Below are 22500 nucleotides of genomic sequence, written 5' to 3'. Positions count from 1 at the left end.
CGTTGCCTTGGCAAGGAGTGGCCGAAGGAACACAACATCGATTCGAATGCACAACCACGGGAGCAGCGGCAGCAGTTTTCAAACTGTGGGACGCTGACCCCCCCCCCCCAACCCCCACCGGGAAGGTGGAGAGGGGCTTATGCGCGCCATTTTTCAGCATCTTCAACACCAGCAATTTTAATTTTCGTTTTAAAACTGATCCTAATGATTCTCATTGAAATATGTAATTGTATATTAGTACATTAAAAACCAACTCGATAATCTGCATGATAATCATTGAAAAATGGCGAACTTGTCAAGATCACCATTTAAGATTTTAAAATCTAGATAGCTCAATCGTGATGATTATTATCAACATATGCAGGTGACAATGAATGAATCACCTTTAGGAAAGAGGCAGTAAAGACGTATACGATCACAGCTACTATTATGATTTTTACATTGTAGATATGGCAGTCGTGATAAGTAGGTCGTAATACTTTGGATATATACATGCAAAGTAAGGGGGAACGTGGCCGCCCTTGCCAGATGCATCATTATCGTCAGGAGCCGGCTGCTTGCTGTTGCTCCAAGAAATCAGTTAAAAGAACTATTCTCGGATTAATGTTCGAGCAGGAATACAAATTCCTGCGAACAACATAATGCATTAAGTAAATAAATACATAGATATAAAGTAGTCGGCTACAGAACCTCGATGCAACAGGCAAGCAAGCAAACCTCGGCTTTGCTGTGAACTGTAAAACGGACCTGTTGCACTTCCATTCTCTTACACTTAACCTGACACGATTATATTTACGTGAAAGGTAGAAGAATCGACTCAATATTGCCTTGATCGAAAGAAATCCACAGTTGACTATCGTCCTCATTATTACCACCATCACCATAACCGTTTTCATGAACATCACTACTCCACCATCATCACCGTCACCATCATCGCCCCATACTAATACCAACAGCATCTGTCCAACCAAAAATACGGTCCCGTACTGTCCATTTGTTAATAGCAGCCACCATTATTACCATCGCCACTCACTTTCGTTACCGCTACCATCGCTCCTCTGTGATCACGCCATTGCCCTGTACATTACCAGGAATGACACCATATCTACCACTTACCCCGATCCTCTCATTGGCATCTCTACTCATCCCCATTTGATAACCTCCATCACTCATTGCCCATTGATAATCTTAGGAAGGAAGTGCTGTAACGTACAGGTAACAGGTGGTGGCCTAAGGTCTTGGCAGGGCCAGGGGTGGGGTGGGGTATGCGTCATGATCATCTATGAGCTTTCGAGATTCCGTTATGGCGGTATGTGAGCCGTGATGCGGACCAAGATCTAAACAAACAGGTCAGACCGTTTGAATTATTGTGCGCAGCTTCTGACGTCATTAGGCTGGGTCCGTTTTCTCTTTGTGAAACACTGAAGAAAACTGTGAAACGCCAAGGAAGACAGGAACTATAATATTTTATATATATATATATATATATATATATATATATATATATTATATATTCATATATATAGACAGGAACTATAATATTTTATATATATTTATATATATATATATTTTATATAATATTTGTCAGAATATAACTAATTGCGTGGAGCGGTGCGAGCGAAGGCAACAACATACCCGAACGACGCACCAGCTTCAACTGACCCGCGAACCCCACTTTGAACAGCCAGGTGACGTTCACGGGCCCGCTGCGCCAACTCCCTCGAAATTCGGTCGGAAGTGGTTAGACCTGTTATTCCTTAGATCTTGATGCGGACACTGTGAACTTGGCTACACTCGTGTGAGGGTGCTGTGGCAGTCTTGCAAAGACAGATATCATATCTATCTATATGCCAGAGGCTTCTTCCCCACTTATAAGAGAGGTAGCCAAAAATAGATAGATAGAGAGAGAGAAGGGGAGGAAGGGAGAGGTACCATTTGTATTGCTGTGTCTTTGTATGCTGGCTGCATGCCCCGTTGGGAATGAGGTGTTTTGATGACGCGTTTTGACTTACGCGATTCTATCTTGGTTCGACGAGACGCCACGCAGGTTTTTCTCTCTCTGAGTGGTGTGTGTGTGTGTGTGTGTGTGTGTGTGTGTGTGTGTGTGTGTGTGTGTGTGTGTGTGTATGTGTGCGCGCGTGCGCCTAGAACCCGGGCGGGCTAAGTCATTAGAACGTAAACGAGTACATACGCCAAGCGTTGGGGTGGCGGGTTGTTTGTAACCGACTCAGGGGTTAATTAGTACATTATATGCAAATTGAAAGCTGTATCGGGGAGTAGGGTGGGAGAAGCTTCCTGCTCGTAGTTCGTTAACGAGTTGGTGTAATACACCAAGACCTTACGAGCTATGGGCTCACGAAAAATGGAAGCTCATTCGGCTCGTATGAAGTGGTATGTATTTGATACGCTGTTGCGTCAGCGTGGTTATAGCACGCCATTTTCGTTTGGTGACGCCTGGAATAATATGACAAATATTTCTTTTTCTTAGTTACGGAAATAAGGTACTGCATCTATAATGTCAAATACATTGTGCTGCCTGTATGTTACTGTATGTTAGCACAATGGTGGTGCAAACAGGGCCTACATCTAAAATATATATTATAAAAATAATGATAATGTTTACGAGAAAGGTGGAAAGGGAAAGCCACTGGTCTGGATCTGATTCTTGAATTTTATTCCTGAATCTGATCCAGACCCGTGGCTTTCCTTTTCCACTTTTCTCAATGTCACAAAGTCTCAACAATTATATATATATATATATATATATATAAATATATATATATATCTCTATATTTATATATATGCGTGTGTGTGTGCAGTACAAGAATTACATGCAATTTCTATGATGATGATTTGCAAATGTGAAGACTATATAATCAGCACAAAATCACAAACATGGTATAAGTTGCCGCTTGAATGACATGGGATAATGACTCGTGAAGAGCAGTTGGAGGTATGCAAATGGGGTGCCATTGCGATGTACATGTGGAGTGTATTTGTTATCTGCAACACGCTCTGTTTAATGTGCAGGGTGAGTGGAGGCAGCAGGAACGGTGTGCAGTCAGTATGTAGACAGGAAAGTGCACCGACGACAACGACGGATGAACGACGATATGACGTCATCTATTCCTGGGCAGCACGTCGGCTATATGTGATGCTGTTGACGTTTTATCGGGCACACATGGTCATGACATGATGTTTAGTTGGTAATGGTGTGTGACAGTGATGAGTGTGTATATATGTGCGTGTGTATGACGTTGGTATCAAGGTACTTCATACAATAGCGTAACGCGCATAATAAATAAAATACGATAATATCATAATGACATACGATCATTACGAGTGGTATGACAAATGCACCAGTGCAGAATGCTACCTATACAGTGTAATAAAGAGGCTAAAATGTCGACAATGTTCTCATGGAGTTTAGATACATTCGGCTTAAATTATTGATACAACTGTAGCAGACCACAAATAGTCACGTCAACAAAGTAGTTGTCATAGTCAAGGGCAGGCAGACAAATAGACAAATTGACGGACTGACAGACACGGGAGCCGGCTCCGATAAGCATGGCAATGCCGCTGACAATTATTATGAGGAGCTTGGAGAGGCAGTGAGTGCGATACGGGTTGTAGGGGACGTGTGAAGTGACGTATCAGACTAGAACTGGAACATCGGTTACTCAAACGAAGCGAGAACAATAATTTATCCCATGACAAACATTACCGTCTCGGTGTTAAAAAACAATAAATAAATAAATAACAATAATGTGGGGGGGGGGGCTGACGTGAGGTCACAAAGGAGGTTGTAACCTACAAGAACGAAGTTGTCCTAGCTATACGTGACAGCGTTCTCCATGTCTTCCTCAACAGATGACACTTGTCTTTTTGTTTATATCGCTCGCCAGACTATTTTACTCATGTTACGAGACTAGCACACTTCTCGGTGGCAAACAGGCTCCAGATGACTTCATTCAGCTGGGGATAAAACCCCAGGTTGTTGTTCCCGGGTAAATGGCGATCCCTACCAACCAACGGTGTGTGTGTGTGTGGGGGGGGGGGGTTGTCAATCAGATTATCCCCCACCTCGCCCAGTATCAACGCCTCCTATTTCCGTTAAAATTGGAGTGATCAAGACGGAGCCTGCCTGCTCCCGTCGCGTAAACACTACTTAGAGTAGCTACACCGAGAGAGATTGGAGCTTTTCGCTTCTAAAGACAAATGTTGATGTGTAGATCCTATGCGACGGTGCCACATTTAACCGGGATTGCGATCCTGTACATCCTCATCACTACAGGATCAAGTAAAATGAAGGAACGAGTCAGAAATCTCTGATACCTGGTGTGGAGATATCACATTGGTCTTCCACGGGCTTCACCAGCTCCAACCGTTGAGTTCGTTTGAGTAAAAACGACTACGGTTATAATATCTTATTTTTCAAATCTCCAAATATCAAATTATCATTCAGTCATGTATAGCAAAGTTGAATGATGCACTAAGAGATTGTAAATCTATACGAATATCTGACATACTGATGAAATGTTCTTAAAGAAGATGTGGGAGGTAAAGTAGTTCAGTGTGATAACCCCTATACGAGGTAGTAGCCCGCGCAACGGTCGCTCCGGAGGTGAGGTCGGGTGAGAGGGAGAGTTGGGCGTATGACCTGCAGCCTGCATTCCGGGCATGGTACAGAGGTCGTTCGCTCTGACGTCGTGCTCAGGCGCCTCCTCCCGGAAGATCGACCTACTCTCTGCCCGGCGCCGAAGTCCACTACTGCATGTCTCGAATACCTCACCTGTTCCTGGCGTATCGAATCACCCATTGTGTTTGCATGTTTGGTGGCTTCCGTCTTTGCTGGATAACGTATTAGTTATTCTTTTGTTTTCCTACATCCACGAGAGATTCTACGGATTAAATGTTCGAATGATATTCGTGAGTACAGTAATAAAATATTTTGGCTGAAGAAAATATGGGGATATATGTGTGTACGCACACACATATTGTGACAAAAAGTCGACAACAATGCGTTGCCCAGCAGGTGGACTGAATCTTTTCCTGCTTACAGATCTCACTGAGAGCAGGTGAACCGAGTGCGTTGATCTAAAGTCCGAAACTAATCCTCCTCTCCCCGTCCTAGATGTTTTCGTTGGAGCAACAACAGATTCTACCACGGAAAGAGACCAACTTGGGTTTTAGCTTGTGCACAGAAAACGAGAGCCCACATAGACAAGAGCTTCTCCCATGCCTACAGAACTTTCTCCCAAATAGTAGCTCATGGAAAACTTGAGGTAGTTTCTGCATGCGGGTCGATCGTGGGTCCTCTCAACGAGAAACTAATTCCATTGTTAAACTGAAGATACAATCGTTTGCTCTTCAGTATCCGGCAGCCAGAAAGGATATTTCTACCGTTAATTTATCAACGGAATTAACTTGTTCAGCACTTAGGAAAGGGAAGGAATCTTGTATGTATAAAATCACCCGGTATTGGACTTACAAGTGTGGCATTGTGGTAAAGAGGTTAATTGGAAAATAACCTCCCAGCGTTAACTAGAACAAAATATGCAAAACAACTCTCCATAGCGAAGTCTTAAAACGGGGTTTCCAAGCGCAACGGGGGTGGGGTGGGGGTGGAGAGGGGGAAGAGGAGGGTGAGGGGGAGTATGGGGGGGAGTGTTGACCACCTGTACTGAATACACACGTGAGTCTTGTTTGGGTTTGCATTGCGGTGGGCCAGGCAAGTGATCCCGGCCTTCTCTTATATATACGGTTAGGGAAATCCTGCTACTTCTGTACAGGATTGTACACGTGACTACCACACGTACAGGCGACGAGGCTCAAGAGAATATGCGTACACATACATGCGTACCGTACATGTACACAAATGAGCATTCTTACATACTTCAGTACTTTTGCAAGATGTGTGCGTCTGGGTGGCTATAAACACTTGAAAATGGATTATAAAAGTTCCTGGCAGTTGGATGGGTATGCGGGTTTCATTCTCCCAATTGGATACACAATGTATAGGATGATTGATGTATCTGGCTGGCTGCAAAATATATCCACATTTAAGAGAAATACTAGTTGTTCCCCTTTACACACACACACACACAATACGTACATTATATATATCTATATCCTAGTGTTCCAGCGGCCTCTGACAAAACGTACCTAAGTGTTTGGTGGTTGTTCCAGGGTGTATTGTGAGAGCGTAAGACTAAAGGTGAGGACGGGTGTGTGGGTGGGTGGATGCTCCTTAGGTCCTCAACTGATGGTCTCGTTTTTACATAATGCATGAGGAGGCGGCGGCAGGTGTGTTTGGTAGGGGGTCGAGTGAGTTCCATGTACATTGTGTATGTGTGCGCGTATCTGTGTGTGTGTATGCGTATCTGTTGGTGTGGTGTTTATGTCAGTGTGTATGTGTTTGTGTCAGTATGTGTGTCAGTGTGTGTGTTTGTGTCAGTGTGTGTGTGCCAATGTGTTTGTCTTTCTATGTGCCTTAAATACTTTTTATATGGAAGAGAAGGAAGTCATTGTTTTACTCAGATAAGTTCTATAATTCGATTATTATCTCTAGTTGAAATATCTGACTAAGCGTGGTAGAATTCTAATGGTGAATTTATAATTATTTTATCCAAAATATGACATAGTATTTCGATTTTTTCCAGATCACCATTGTTCTATCTGAAACTATTTTTAATTAAAAATTAAAAATACTGTAGATGTCTTCTTTACATCACCCCACTAAAATGTGACTCAATAACATCGTTTTGGTTTACTTATATATATATATATATATATATATATATATATATATATATATATATATATATATCCTTGTATGCATTATGTATAAACATAAGTATACATGCGTGGAATTCATATAGATAACGTATCCATGTGTGCAGTGAATTGCACATACACTACTCTCTAGCAAGCAGGTGTTCATTTTGATATTGGTAACCGTGACAGGAAACGCAATGATAAACAAATAGTGAAAAAGAAGTCAAGATCTTCGGCGTGGCCTTGTCCAAAAAGAGCTATAGAAGACTCTTCTTCACGCGGAACCTCTAAATATACAACTTTACGTTCTTGTGGGGGAACATTTTGATTTTTCGCTTTACTATCGTCCGGAAGTAGACAGTTTCTTCGCCACAGCCTAGGAGACGACATCACAGCTGAAGAGGTTAATTTAGCGAGGATTTAGATTAAATCCTCAAAGCGACGCATTCAACACGTTTCCTGCCAAAATAAGACGATGATTCAACTGAGTTTCAGGGGTGGGCGGGGGGCTGGGGGTGAGGGAGAGAGTTTAATACGACTCAAGCTTGAGCTTAGCTCAACCTAGCACGCTTCGCCAACGCTACTAGCCGTTACTTCTACCCTTGAGCAAAGGGTGTGTTGCGTAAGGTCACAATACTGCCCGAAGATAGGTCTGCCTATATGGTCTGAGCTCTCATCTAGAAGGATATGTCGATCATGAGTCCAGCACGTGGTCCAAAAATCGTGCAAGCATGTGGGGCCCAAGGAGGGAAGCAAAGGCATGGCAGTGACCCCCAAATATCCGGACGAATTGGGCCACATGGTGTTCTGATTTGGGGGGTTCGGATACGCGAGGTAAGATTGTCCCAGCCCAGCCAACCCAGTGCTAATTTTTCAATTCTGAAGGAATAAAATGGTATACAGTACACACCAATCATGTTCGGATGATGGTGAAGTTCATAAAAATGCAGTTCGGATATGGGAGAGATTATTGTTGTTTTATTTTTATTCTTAATTTAGTGAACATGTATACTGAACATTACAAGAACACCATACTAATAACAACTAAGTCCACAAGGCTCACCAGGTTGGTCAAATATTTCTTTGACTTCGCAATTCGTTGGGCCTCGAATTCACCTCTCGTAACTATGATGGCTACCAGAAAAAAAAGTGTCAGATCTTGGAATAATTTTGAGAGTCAATGTCCTCTGTAAAGAAACACTTCATTCCTTAGTTGTAACACTAAACGCTTCTAAGAACTACTATGGCTACAACTTGACTGGCTTCTTTTGCACAGATGCCAAAATATGTCATTTGATGCAGATAAGTGCCGCATTACCTGTAGATGAGACAGAAAAAAAAAAAAAAAAAAAAAAAAAAAAAAAAAAAAAAAAAAACCCAAAGTGACGCGAATCGTGTGGTGCCGACGACCCCTTGGCAGGGATAATATACGACCTAAGAACCAGTCTCTGACGGAGTCGTCGTTAGCCCTAAGTCGTCTCGGTATTTGCATCCCGTCGGGCTAACTCTGCCAAGATCTTTACGACGTCAATCCGAGGAAAAGACTCCAAAAAAGGTGCACAAATTTTCTTCGACGGTTCGGGTGTGTGTATGTGTTAACCTATAGCGTTTGAACTCTTCCCACTTCACTTGTTCGTTTTGTTGAATACCATAACTTGTGTTAGTAATAGTAGTAACAACAAAAACGACAACTATAATAATAATAATATTAGCAATAATAATAGCTATAAAATTACTTGTAAATTATGATATATACTCTTACGAAAAATATGAATGCGAATGTATGAATGTTGTTAATGCAATGTTATGTAAGATTGGACAATTATGGCAATGTCGTGTTTATGTTGATAAACAGAATCCATTTATAGAAATTCTGTGGTGGTCGCGAAGAATGTGTAGATGGCTTGCGCTTATATAGGCTATGTCTGTGTGCGTGCGTATGTTTGTAGGTATGCACGGCCTAACAATAATAATACTTAATATAACGAGGATGATAATAGTGGTATTAATGATGATGATATGATTAATAACATTAATAATACTAACAGCAGTGATAATTACAACATAATACTTCAGACAAGGCATCCTCTAGTTTTCTGAAATATGTTTTGAATAATTTTACCTACGTATCTTCTACCGAAAAAAGAACATGATGGCTTTTCATCTATTACCACCATAATAATTTCGCAATCTCTAACAAATGCCCCCACTCCTATCTACCCCTCCTGAAGCAAATGCCAAACAAATGTGTAGGACCGTCGTCGGCATCAGATGGGTGGCGGTCTCTTATGAACTACAATCCCTTTATATAGTTGCAACATCTCCGTAGAATTTTCACAAAATGGGGGCGTTTTCGCAACTCTCTATATAAATGGATTGTTGGTGTATCCGAATGCACAACAATCTAAACAAACAGCAGGCGCGAGCGAGCGAAAATGATTTGGCCACAAAATGGCTCCCTCGGTCTTTATTGTGTGTAAACTGTAAACGGACTCTAATCATAACGAGGTCTCGGTCATCGGATACTTAAAATCAAGTTGTGGCGGTGGTCACGGCCCAAGCCTGGGTGAACACTCACCCCACCCCCGTCCCTATTCTGAATAAAAATAAATAAATAAATAAATAAAATATGGGGTGGGGGGGGGGGCATTGGTGAAATTTGAGGGCGTGCGGCGAGACGATTCTCCTACATCAGGGTTCGGCAACCTCCGGCTCTTTCGCGCCACTTAATAATCTTATGTGGCTTCACATCCTTCTTACCACTAAATAATTATTCCATAAAAAAACGAAGACGTCATATACTGCACAAGTGTAAAACATTCCAGGATATATAATATATATATATATATATATATATATGTATATGATATATATAATATAAATATATATACATACACAGCTTCGAAGATCTGTAGCCATCAATTACTATGATTTGTAGAACTGTTTTTCTTAATCTGAACTTATTTGTTCAGTATTGCGGCTCCGACAGCACAACATTTTTATTAAAATTTGAAAAGGTGTCTCTTCTGGCTAATAATTAGAGTTGCCGCCCATTGTTTAAGATGTCTGCCGTGGAGGAACACCGTGTGCTGGCGAGCAGGTATCTACCCTCCATTGTTTGTCAAGGAGCGTTGTTTTGCCAAAGAAATAATCCACAGTACTTAAAAACAACAGCAATAAACAAACACGAACCAAGATCATTGTGTTACTTACGAAAAAGACGAAGTTGAAGAAGAAGAGGACATACTTGAGGAAATTGACACTACAGCACCCCGCGTCTCGGGCCTCCTCCGAAGGCTTGTGGTACGTCATCTGTAAAGGAAAATGTCGACGGTTGATAATATACAAATCAGGTACATCCTCTTCAAGCGATTTGAAATCGTGTTCACAATTACACAATTTATGAAACCTACCGACGACAGGTAATTAAAAATCTACTTTTACTAATAAAATTGTGATTTGTAAGAAACTATTGGTCCAGAAAGTCGAAAGAACGCGTCACCCGCCAAAGTTCCAGTCGTTTTTCTTGAATATTCGACGGCGTCAGCTCCTGGACTCAGAAGCAATGATGTTTGATGAACAACGGCACATGTATCGCCTTGAGGTAGTAGAGTACATATCATCTTAACATAAATATTAACATATGTACTTTTCAAGGGGATCTTCTTTCTGTTTTGATCAATATTTTGCTCACGTATGCAATATATAACGAAGGATCCATACTCTTCCTACGTTTTCAACTACGCAATTCTTTTTAGCCAGCCCTAGACACTACTGGCGCTGATTCTTATGCCCTTTTTGAGCGCAGACATATCGCGATTTACTTTTTGTTAGTAGATACTGATATTAAATAGCTTATGCACACATTTTTTGAGTCTTATTCAATGTTGCTACATTGACATTGATACTTTTTTTAGATTAGATAAACAGGACTAATGCATTTCGTCGTATATAAATGTAATGGAGAACTATGTGGACGCACAAACTGCGAGAAGCACATTATAATTCATGTATGCAAGTCAGGCAAGTTTTATGTAGCGCACGGAGAGTGCATACGTTGTTTTTTGTAGCAGAAACCGTTACCTATGTCCTGTGTGGGATCCGCTTTTGAATCCCATGGTCGATTTAGAAATATTCGATCATTTTGTACTGGTTGACGCGACACCAAACGTTTTCATTCAACATAGCTATGATGGGAAGAGGAAAAGGTTTCTGGAAAAATCTAAATATCTGTTTAACAGCGATTACTCACCTTACGATAGGTGAAAAATCTAATTGGCTGTTCGCTACTGAACGAACAGATAGTGGTCTTAGGATAACTTGTTAATCAGGAAGGTTGAAACAATTACTCAATCGCCAGTTCAAAGCGAATGTTTGCCACTGCAAAGCAATTTTTATCTTGTGATAGGACCACGCTCTGTGACCACAAGGAACACACACACATACGACAACATTGTCGCTGTGAAACAAAATTTCAGATTTTCCAGAAACATCCTCCTCCTCTTCTTCTTCCTCCCTGCATTCTGCCACCTTGCAGTTAGTCGGGCCGGTGCGTAGGGGGTCAACTCAGTGCTTGTTGCTAAGGCAGCTTGACACCCACAGACCGAAAAAACAACAGCGCGCTGGCTAGCTAGTATTTCAATGCAATGTAGGCGTATTATACATGGGAATATTCCAGTTCTGTTATTCCATCAAAGAAATATCTCATTTACATAGATTATTAATTTGGTAGATAGAATAATAATAATAATAAACTGTGTTGCCTCGAGTTTCAATGATTAGAATCCCAGTCATAACAGGAAGCGACGGTCCTCTCATAGTCTCTGGGAAGAAACGTTGGACTTTGCATGTGTAGTTCACCATGGTCTTGGATCACGTGTTGGACTCGTGATCAACAGTTATTACCCTCCCGGAAAAGAGGTCAGAGTTCATATATATGACCGACCTATGGGTAATGCTCTGACCTGACACACATACAAACCCAACTCCTCACCCACGAGAGTTGGAGTAACGACTCACAGCGCAGTGTGTGTGTGTGCTTCTGTCATCAGCTGATATCTGGAGCACTCGACGGATGACAACTGTCCTGTATATATATATATATATATATATATATATATATATATATATATATATATATATATATATATATATATATATATATATGTGTGTGTGTGTGTGTGTGTGTGTGTGTGTACGCACACGCGTTTTAAACCTGGAAAGTGTCAAGACAACATGGGGGCTTGTGTGGACTGAAGAGGGGAAAGACAGGGCGGAACGGAAGACCATGATGACGATGACGACGATAATGATACGATGCTCATGAGAACATGACCCCGCTGAATGGGCGTCTCTCGACGAACACAGACGCGTCACCATTTTTTGTGCATAGTCTCGCTCATACGTACATATATTACATACACATACCTACACACACACACACACATACATATATATATACACGCGTGCACACAATCGGGATATAAGGTTAGTCTGAATGGTGGAGACAAAGATACGGGACTCTACGAGTGTAGCTCTTTTTCTCTGCAATTAAATACATACACGCACACACACCCAGGTCCTCGCCCAGGGCAAAAAAAAAAAAAAAAAAACACTGCAAGCCGGCACCCTATCTCTGGTGGGCAAGGAGTTGTATGTGTATGTGTGTAAGATTACAACATTACCCATGAATCGGGCAATATGAACCCCGAGCTCTCATCCGGAAGGGATAATACCTGACAATCACAAGTCCAACACATAATCCAACACACAGTTGTCAACAAATTATTACATGGGGGGGAGGTGGGGGTGTCGTGATTTTCTTACTTCTTCAACATCCGTTATTTACATAAGAAGAGTACATCTTCCCAGAGAGGATTTACTCTCTTAACCACTTCCGTCCTTAATGGTCTTTTTCCTGTTTATTCTGGCTGTTCCTTGGCAATTCTATTCATCTCCACGATGCTTCCCTTCCCCCTCCCCCACCGCCCGTACATAGAGGATCAAATCCTCCTGGATAGTATTTCAGAGGGATTCACTTGTCCTACACTCCATCTGTACCATATGTCGGGATCCGGTTAGTCCTCCTCTTCTTCTTCTTCTTCCTCCTCTTTGTCCTCTTCCAAGAACATGTTTTCCCGTGATCTTTCCCAAGGATGTGAATTCTTGTATTTATTAAATAGAAAAAATATAATAACAACAAAAACAAGTCAAATTAAGAATTGCGTAGACAAACATATAAATAAAATATAAAATGCAATATTAACATAGTACAGATGTTATTTGTTTTATGTTTGATAGACGAATGCAAAGAGAGTACGAATACTTATGATTTCATACATATATATATATAAACTACCAACCCGATGGTCATCTACAAATCAGTTGAATGAAATCGTCTGACGCCATTAACAAGAATAAAATATATAAAGAGCATCACCACTGGGGGAGGGGGGGGGTCACTGCATTTACGAAAAAAATATTTAAACAAAAACATTGTCGCCAAAGTCACTTTTATTCGAACGCACCCACAATAATTGAGGAAAAGTCGCCCTCGGCTCTTTCGCTGCGGAGAGGAGGGGAGGGGGCGGAGGGGGTAGGGGGGAAGGTTCCTTAGAGTGAATAAAAACGCTTGGCGAAAGACACACCAAATGTGTAAGCTGTTTACAATAGCGAATGCGAATTATGTCGTTGGCTTAAATCGTGTGGAGCCAGAGGTCGCACAGAAAACATGACGTCATTGTTTCCCGTAGGATGCCGGTGAGCCGCGAGGAGCAAGAGAAGGTGGAGGAGGAAGACGAGAAGGAGAAGGAGGATGAGGAGGAGGAAGAGGAGGACTACCGGGAGGAGGTGGCAAGTCCCTTGGGACTCCTTCAGGAGGTGTGATCGTCCCATATATGGCGCACACGTACTCGTTCCTGCGTCCAACTCTCACTCGCCGACTACTTGCCAGTGTACAACAAGTCCTGCGCAGTCCTCCTGTTACTTCCTCCTCCTCCTCTTCAGCCACGGGATCCGGACTCTCAACTACATCCACGGATTTATGAAGTTCTTTCCCTCTCTCATACACGCTCTCAACCTCTCACCATTCCACTGACGTTCATTTGTCCATGTAGCCTGGATGTCGACAAAGATTTTATTTATCCGAGTAGTGAGAGTGTCAAATCTATTCTTTGATCTTTGATGCCGACCGAGCGCACACAAGACAATGTCTCAAGGGATCATGAGCAAGGGTTCGTTTCAAGACAAAACCACACCGCCGGACACTAAATGAATTGTACAGTCTTTGGTACTGTTTGAATTGCTGATGGTTGTACAGTGCATCCGTGCTTTTAAGACAGCAGGGCAGGACTCGTATTAATGGATTAAATTGGACATTTTAGGTTTAAGAAGGAAATAGACAAGAATTGGTTTACCAGCAGAGTGTTTAACGATTGGGATAGACTTAGTAACCATCTAGTAGTGAGCGCTGAAACGATTGGTTGTTTTAAGGGAAGATAAGTTTATTGATGGCAGATGGTAAAATACATGCAACTGCCTCGTGTAGGCCTTATGGTCTCTTGCAGTTTCCTCAATTCTTATGTTCTTTCTGACGTCATGTAGGTACATAGACTTGTTCCTTCCTTAAGCAGCAGTAGCAGTCCTGAGACTGCTCGCAACTGCTCCTACTGCATCCTACTCCTGTTCCTATTCTGGGAAGTCCTGATGTACTATAATCTACTTCTACCAGAAAGGTCTTTAATCAATTGCATCTTTTTCTTCCCTCACCCCATCGCCCTCACTCTCTTTCATTTCTTTACAGATTGAGGCCAAGCAAAAATTTTTTTTTGCCATCCTCATGACTATTCTGGGGACGCAAGTTGTTCCACTGCGCCACCAGGGTCCGGGGCCTAGAATCGAGCCGCAGGACCAGCTGGGTTCGCTCCTAATCTATGTTTACTTCTGTTCCGCCGTTAAAAAAAAGAATAAGAAAGAAAGCGTCTGTCTTCGTATACTAATTTTCAGCAACCAATCCCCAGACGCTTTCATTCATACAAAGAATACCCTGAGACCATCTTAAGTTCAACACCAACATATATATATATATATATATATATATATATATATATATGTGTGTGTGTGTGTGTGTGTGTGTGTGTGTGTGTGTGTGTGTGTGTGTGTGTGTGTGTGAGTGTATTGTACCAACAGTTTAATAAATAATTTTGCCTATGGGATTCGAACCCTAGGCCAAATGGCACTTGATCACTTCAAGCCTAGTGCACTACCAACTGTACCAAAGGAGAGATGTCACAAGACACTTCGAGGTGGACAGGCGCGTATGGGCGGATGCCTTGCCGCATCGCAAAGGTGAATGTCCCCCGAGGAACGAGAGTCCTGGCGAAGGTCTGACCGACCTCGTGGGAGCGACAACGCCTTCTGCAACCCGTTCTCGACGTCCTCCTCGGGTCCTTCGGTACGCACGCGCCTGCGCACTACGCCCGCGGCTATGACGAGGACGGCTGTCGGGCACCGCCCGAGATGCTGGTCCCGGGAGCAGAGGCGGGGAGACTGTTTGACCATGTGCGGGTCACCACGCGCGCGCGCACACACACACACGTGTATACATATATATGCGTATCCACACAGACGCATGCACACATACACGACACGCAATATACCCAGAAATACACATGTATGCATAGATATGCGCATGCACACACACACACACACACACACGTGTATACGTATATATGGGTATCCATACAGACGCATGCACACATACAGGAACACGCAATATACCCAGAAATACACACACATGCATAGATATACGCATGCACGCACACACACACACACAAGTCAGTCGCCTACACGTAGGCGCAGACAATTAGTCTTGTGGGTCGCTGGCCGCCCAGCAGTATCGAGTCAAGCAAAGGTCCAGAGAGGGGTGATGGAGGGTGGGTGGGGATGGGGGGAGATAGACGGGCGGGGGTTGACTGGAGAAAATCTTCAGTCTAGTGGGCGTCGCTGAACAAGCAACACCCAATTCCCCACCCCCACTTTTTTCCCCAACTATTTCTGAGAACGCTTAATGGGATAACCCACAAGAATTCATCCTCTTTATCCACCCTCCCACCTCATCCTCCCCCCCCCCCCGTGGTCACCACCCTCTGTGTAACCTTCCTGCTTTACCAACAGAGTGGTTAACGAATGTAATAGACTTAGTAACCATATACTGAGCGCTGAATCCTTCGGTTGTTTTGAAACAGTATCAGATAACTTTATGGATAGAGATGGCAGGTGGTAAGGGATATGGAACTGCCTAGTGTGGGCCTTATGGTCTCTTGCAGCCTCCTCCATTCCTGTGTTTTTACGTTCTCTGGCCCTTTTCCCCTGTGGGTCTCACTCCAGACACTTGGCGACTGAGCAGTCACCTCTTGCTGCCCTTTTGGTTGAGGTCAAACCTACTCAACTCCCCAAGAAGAGGAGAAAGACACGCACCGCAATATAAACAAACTAAAAATAAATAAATAAATGAATAAATAATAAATTAATATATAAATAAATATGTAAATAAGTACCAGTACATAATAAACAAGTGAATGAATGGTTATGTAAATGTATGGAAATGGATAGGTAAATAGACAAATATATACGTAAATGAATAAATGTTGTAGATTAGTGTTACAGTGTAAACAGCATATCAGACTCGTCCGGCGCAGAGGGGAACAACTTTCGACTGACACCAGCGACAACTAGGGACAGGAGGAGGAAGAGTAGAAGGAGGAGAGGGGGGAGCAGAGGAGGACGAGGAGGAGGAGTAAAAAGAGGCAGTGGAGTAGGAAAATAAGAAGGAAAAGGAGGAAAAGGGGAGGAGGAGGAGGAGAAGGAGGAGGAAAGAAGCTTTTGCAATCATTGCTATTCATCATCTTCCCCACATTTTACTAGAACAGTGGTCATGTTTCTACGTATCATAATGATAACAATATTGACATAATGACACTACTACTACTACTATTAATAATAACAACAATACTGGACCATTTTCTTATACCCGAACCTTTCAGCAGAGGCACTGAATTCTGATATCATTGTTATGACTGGCCAAAGAGACAGCTCCCTCAGTTACATAAGAATGGGAGAGACTGCAAGAGACCATAAGGCCTACAGTAGGCAGTTCCACGTCCCTTACCACCTGTCATCCCTATCCATAAAGTTACTTAATCTTCTCACTAAAAGGTTACCAAGTCTATTCCATTCGTTAACCACTCTCTTGGTAAACCAGTTCCTGCCTGTTTTCTTTTTTGCTTGCGCCTGCAACAATGAACTCTAATGGACGTTACATGGTCGAAGTTGATAGGATAAATCATACATATACAGTATATATCCTTTGCTTGCACAGTAGTGACTGACGGGCGTTTTAGGCCCTGTTCACACTAGCGGTTTGAACCGCGGCGGCTCAGTTACAGTGTAAGTCAGTGGAGGCGTTCACACACAACCGCGCAATTTTTCCTTGACTATGCGGTACCGCCGCGGTTTCCGCGCGGTTCAAACAGATATATATATATATATATATATATATATATATATATATATATATATATATCTATATATATATATATATATATCACCTCACCAGGGTGCCGCGTCGACTCGGACGTTGGCCAACATGGATCTCCATTCCTGTCTGCTGATGGTTCTTCTTAACAAGATGACTTTTGTTATTTCTTCTCCCACAGATGTCCTTAACCCGTCTACATATCTTCTGTGTGGTCTTCTTCTTGGCCTCTTTCCTTATATATATATATATATATATATATATATATATATATATATATATATATATATGTATATATATATATATATATATATATATATATATATATATATATGTATATATATATATATATATATATATATATATATATATATATATATATATATATATATATATATATATATGACGGAGTCTTTATTGGTACGACGTTTTGTCTGTTAGAGCTTTATCAATTACATGACCTTCACGAATCTCTAACAAGGCTTTAGGCCAACTGCCAAACACACACATATTTGGTCCTGACTACCTCCGAGAGGACACCGCTGGAGGCGAGGACGAATATTGGGTCCCGATCACGCGAGGTCTTCATTGTCCCAAATCGATTCACTTTCGTTTTCGGATGAATACTACACCTTCCGAACGAATGCCTTAGGTTCGTTTCACACGTATCGACTTTTCGCCGCGCGCCGTCCAGGACACGGCGTCGTGCTCTCAAGTGACCGTGTGTGTCAATGGACGCTTTCTCAGGTCATGACCACGTGTGAAAGCGTCCATAGACATGCATGGTTATTTGAAGGCACGACGTCGTGTCATGGACGGCGCACGGCGAAAAGTCGGTACGTGTGAAACGAGCCTTAAACTGACCCTTCCTCTGGACTGGTCCACCCTACTGCTCTGTGAAGGGGAAATCGCTGCTTGTATTAAGCCTGCATTTGGCCTGCTTTTGACCTGCATGGGGGCAGTCCTAGGCCTACTTTTGGTCTGGATAAGGTAAGCCTTAGGCCTGCCTTGGCCTGTGCCCGACCGTCAGACCGTCCCAGGGGTCTCATCAGCCAACAAGTTCCGTGCTGTCTGTCAGAGGGCGTTCTTCCTTCTTCGTGAGCACCACCACCTCATTCATACGTGCCACGGGATCTTGGTCCTCTGGAGAGCGGAGGGGGGAGGGAGATAGGGAAGATAAAGGTGGGATATCAAGTAAGAAAGGGTGTGTGGGGTGGGGGTGTCTTTTAGTGAAAAGGAATAAAGACACAGATGGAGTAAAATTCTAAGAATCTTAGTATATATAAGATAAGAATGTTAAAACATCTCATTTTCTAAATTAAGCAAATTGAGACATTTTGTCAATAGAGAGGCATAAGTTAGTGTGCTCGCTCAATGGTTATTTTAGTTTTTGTAAAGACGAGAAGATGAAAAAAGGAGAGAAAATGTTTGTTTGTTTCTCATTTTTATATAATGAATACACAAAGGTGATCTGACATTAAGAGATTTAAAAAATTGAGATTGTAAGCGAAGTCGTTTCTACTCAAACTCACTTGAGTCGTGATTGTGTGACCGAGGCTTTAGTCTCCGTCCCGAGATGTGTGGATCCTTTCACGGAGACAACAAAAGCCCGTGGGAGTGACATTTCACTCCCAAAGAGAAAAAAATAATAATAATAAAAGAGAGAGAGAGAGAAATCACAGAGACAAGTCAGCGGGAATGAATGACGCGGAAGAGAAGAAAGAGCGCACATGTCTTGTCTTCGAAACTGTTGTAAACGCCATCTTGGGACCGCACGGTAAACTACAGGTAGACACAACACTCAAGGGACAGATGTCATTTGCAACAAGATGATTTCGTTGAGTTCTGAGTATGGGGAAAGGAAATGGAGAACAGTTTTCTATCGAAGACAAGGGTAGGCATGACATTTGATCTCATAATGATAGTATGGACACGGTTTTAGGTGTTTCAACACGGGGAATGTAATTCCCCATCTCCCACCCCATTCCTTCATGGCCTTTGTCGACTACGGTAATGGGACCTTTTGGGAACCATGGGGTATTTAAAAAAAAAATAGCTGTCTGATCTTTCAAGTTCACTTATTTTATGCTAAATTTGGGATTTTTTGTGATAATAGTTGCCTGTGTATCCACAAAGTATTGTAAAAAAGTTACTTTCCAATTTTTGGTTGAGAAAATCCTGGAGGGATAGGTTATAGGCCAAGGAAAAGTTCATGTCGAAGCAGATTTGATATTTTTTTTTCTCGTTAAAATTGCGAGATTGGGGTCAACTCAGATTTTTTTTTTCTTTTTTTTTTCTTTTTGGTGGATCAGATAAGCAAAAGAAAAATTATTAGATTCCAAGATGGATAAGAATTTTTTTTCATCCATATCTCATCCTGCTTTTTCCATAATTCTGGAATATGGAAAGCCATTTTTCTTCCCACATTCTTACGTGACGCTCAGAAGTTCCAAGACCCTCTTGCATCGTCGTGGACGACATGACGTCACAGCCAGCACGACCCTCATATAAAAGTTGTGAATATCTTTACCACGTCCTGGAAGGAGATAGTTGACATCCATATACAGTAGGTCATTCCCCTCTCTCTACCCTCACCAAACCTTTCTTCTCTCGTCTTTCTATTCCTTCACTCTCATCCACTTTATGAATATCTTGCCTTACACGGCTACACTGAGTGTGTGTGTGTGTGTGTGTGTAAAGATTTGCTTACGTCCAAATTCTCCAAACTTCACATTTCCATTTTCATTTCTTCGTTTGTTTATCCTCCTTACTTCCGCTCATCATTCCCCGAGTTCCTTCCCCTTTCTTCTTCCTTTCCCTCTCCATACCATTCCCCTGACACTTCCTTCCTTGATCTTCATTTTCTTCTTTCTTTCATTATATTTTTGACACTTCTTCCTCTTCTTCCTTCTCTTTTCCTTCTGTTCCCGCCGAGGCACCTTCTTCATCTCCTTCCCTTCCTTCCTTTCTTTCTTCCTTCCTTCCTTCGTTCCTTCCCTTCTTCGTTTCTCCTTCTGGCGGTCTGACCCTCTTATCTCGTAAAATGTCAGTTCCACCTTCTTCCTTTGTCGATCTCTCGGCCTACCTCCCCTTCCCTCCCTCCCTTCCTCTCCGTGGGTCATGTCTCTGGAAAGGGTGCCCAAGATTCTTGTCTCTCTTTGGTTGAAGGAAGCGTTCGAGCCATCAAAGCCCTGTGCAGTCCTTTCATCCAAAGAAAAAGCTTTGTTCTGCTTGGAAATGGTAATAGTAGTAGTAATAGTGATAGTAGTAGTAGTAGTATTGCTGTCGATAGTTCACCAGTGGTTCTATCCTAATGTCTAGCCTGGATTGTCTTCTCACTGTTCCCCCATCGTTTGCGCATGCGCGTTTACGCGTTTTCGTTTTGACCAAGGGAGACAGTAACGGTATTGTCTGGTGCTTGTCAAGCCGTGGGCGGGCTCGATCTGTCTGCTGATTTGTCAGGTGGAGACGCGATCCTATACACGAGCAAGTCGCGCGCGCGCGCGTGTGTGTGTGTGTGTGCATGTACGTGTATGTGTGTGTGTGTGTTTGTGTATGTGCATGTGCATATGGATGATTATGGGAGAGAGGGGATGGAGGTACAAAATGGAAAAAGGAAACAACCCATATAATGAGTAAGAAAGAGAGAGAGAGAGACGGGGCTGGGGAGAGAGATAGGTGGGGGGTTGAGGAGAAATACCAGTAAGTCTGGGTCATCAGAAGGAGGAGGAAGAGGAGGGGGAGGAATGAGGCATGTGGGAGAGTGGAGGTGGGGGGGGGCGACAACCCGTATTGTGCTGCCCCAAGATGGTGACCACGACCCTAAATCCCCCTGACGAAGAGATCGTCGTCGTCCTCCTCCTCCTCCACCACCACCTCCTCTTCCTCCTCCTACTCCTGCTGCGATTCTTCGAAAGGACCCCAAAGACAAGAACGATGGTGCCTGTACGGGGTTTATGGACCAAAGAGGAACACAAAAAGATGATTCTCTCTTTCGATGCCGCGGTGTTCAGGGGATGTGATTCTGTCGTGATGGGGATCGCAGACTCGAGTCCTGATCGGCTTGTTTTCATTGATACAAGGAGGTGGTTCCCTCCTGTCGTTTCCCCCCAGACTCACCCCCACCCCCACCCCGTCTCCAGACCCTGGAACAGTGACACCAGTGTTATCATGTTATGTTACTGCACGAAACACAACAAACTACAGCAACGTTACCGTAACTATAGAATTATAAGAAATATATATTTTAGTTACAAGCCACTGGCTTTGCCGGTCTGTGCTTCGCAGGGATTCGGCCTTCGACCCTTATTCTATATTGAGAAGCTGAATGACGAACAATACGAATATTAGACACGTTTTTTAATTTTCCTTAGGGGAAGTCTATAGCGAAGTCGTCTTCCAGCTTTTCAAATTCACAACATTTGATTAAAATCGTGAATGTGTGATGGGGTGGAATTCGAACCTCTAATGCTTCGCGTACTATAGTCGACAGGTACGTTTATTCTGACTGCCTCCAGGCAATTTCATTCAGATGAAAATACATTTTCTGGAGAGTCTACAAGGCTGTGATACAAGAAAATGGAAGAAAAGGAAAAAGTCGAAGGAGCATACCAGACGGTAGCATGCATTTTGAATATAGTTTTACCAGGATTTTTTCAACATAACTCCTAAGAATAGCGCCCCTCAAACCGATTAGTGGTCAGGTTGCCCCCTGTTCATACGAGTGACATCGTCTTTCGATCTCCATCCCACGCGAACACAGCCGACCACCTATAGCCAACGCGGGAAGAATTTTGGAAGTGAATGAGCTCCAGTGAATGCGGTCACTTCAGGATTCGAACATTTTGCACGTCAGCCCAGCTTGCTACTCACTAAGCCATCACATCTCTTACAGGTATCACACTAGTGTTGTACACCTTTCAAACTGCCAAGATAAATAATGAGATCTGTTTATAGATCTAGTTCTTTATAGATTTCATGCATCTCATTAACACCTTTGACACGATACCGCTTCCTGAAGATTTCGTTCTAGCGAATACCAGATTATTTCATTCAATTGGGTAAGTGTCGTTTTTAAGCGAGGGTTAATGAATCTGTTTTTTATGGTATACGTGCCAGCACATATTTGTGAATATTGTGTGTATATATTATCAGATCGGGAGATATGTTTTCTCCTTATGTAAATA

The 22500-nt window shown here is 42.6% G+C and overlaps 1 protein-coding gene across 1 annotated transcript in view; it reads right to left on the bottom strand.

Annotated features, from left to right (window-relative positions):
- The window catches only part of LOC143034458 (CD151 antigen-like), a 100630-nt gene that overhangs the window by 23281 nt on the left and 54849 nt on the right, over positions 1–22500 (bottom strand). The window contains exon 2 of the mRNA XM_076200536.1: positions 9994–10092. Coding sequence (XP_076056651.1) covers positions 9994–10092 — 99 coding nt within the window. The remainder of the gene's footprint in view (positions 1–9993; positions 10093–22500) is intronic.

This window comes from Oratosquilla oratoria, chromosome 17 (assembly GCF_046742065.1).
Source record: "Oratosquilla oratoria isolate Oo_2021 chromosome 17, ASM4674206v1, whole genome shotgun sequence".
Taxonomy (NCBI): Eukaryota; Metazoa; Arthropoda; class Malacostraca; order Stomatopoda; family Squillidae; genus Oratosquilla; species Oratosquilla oratoria.
The sequence above is the reverse complement of the archived record's forward strand: the minus strand, read 5'-3'. Positions and strand labels throughout refer to the sequence as shown.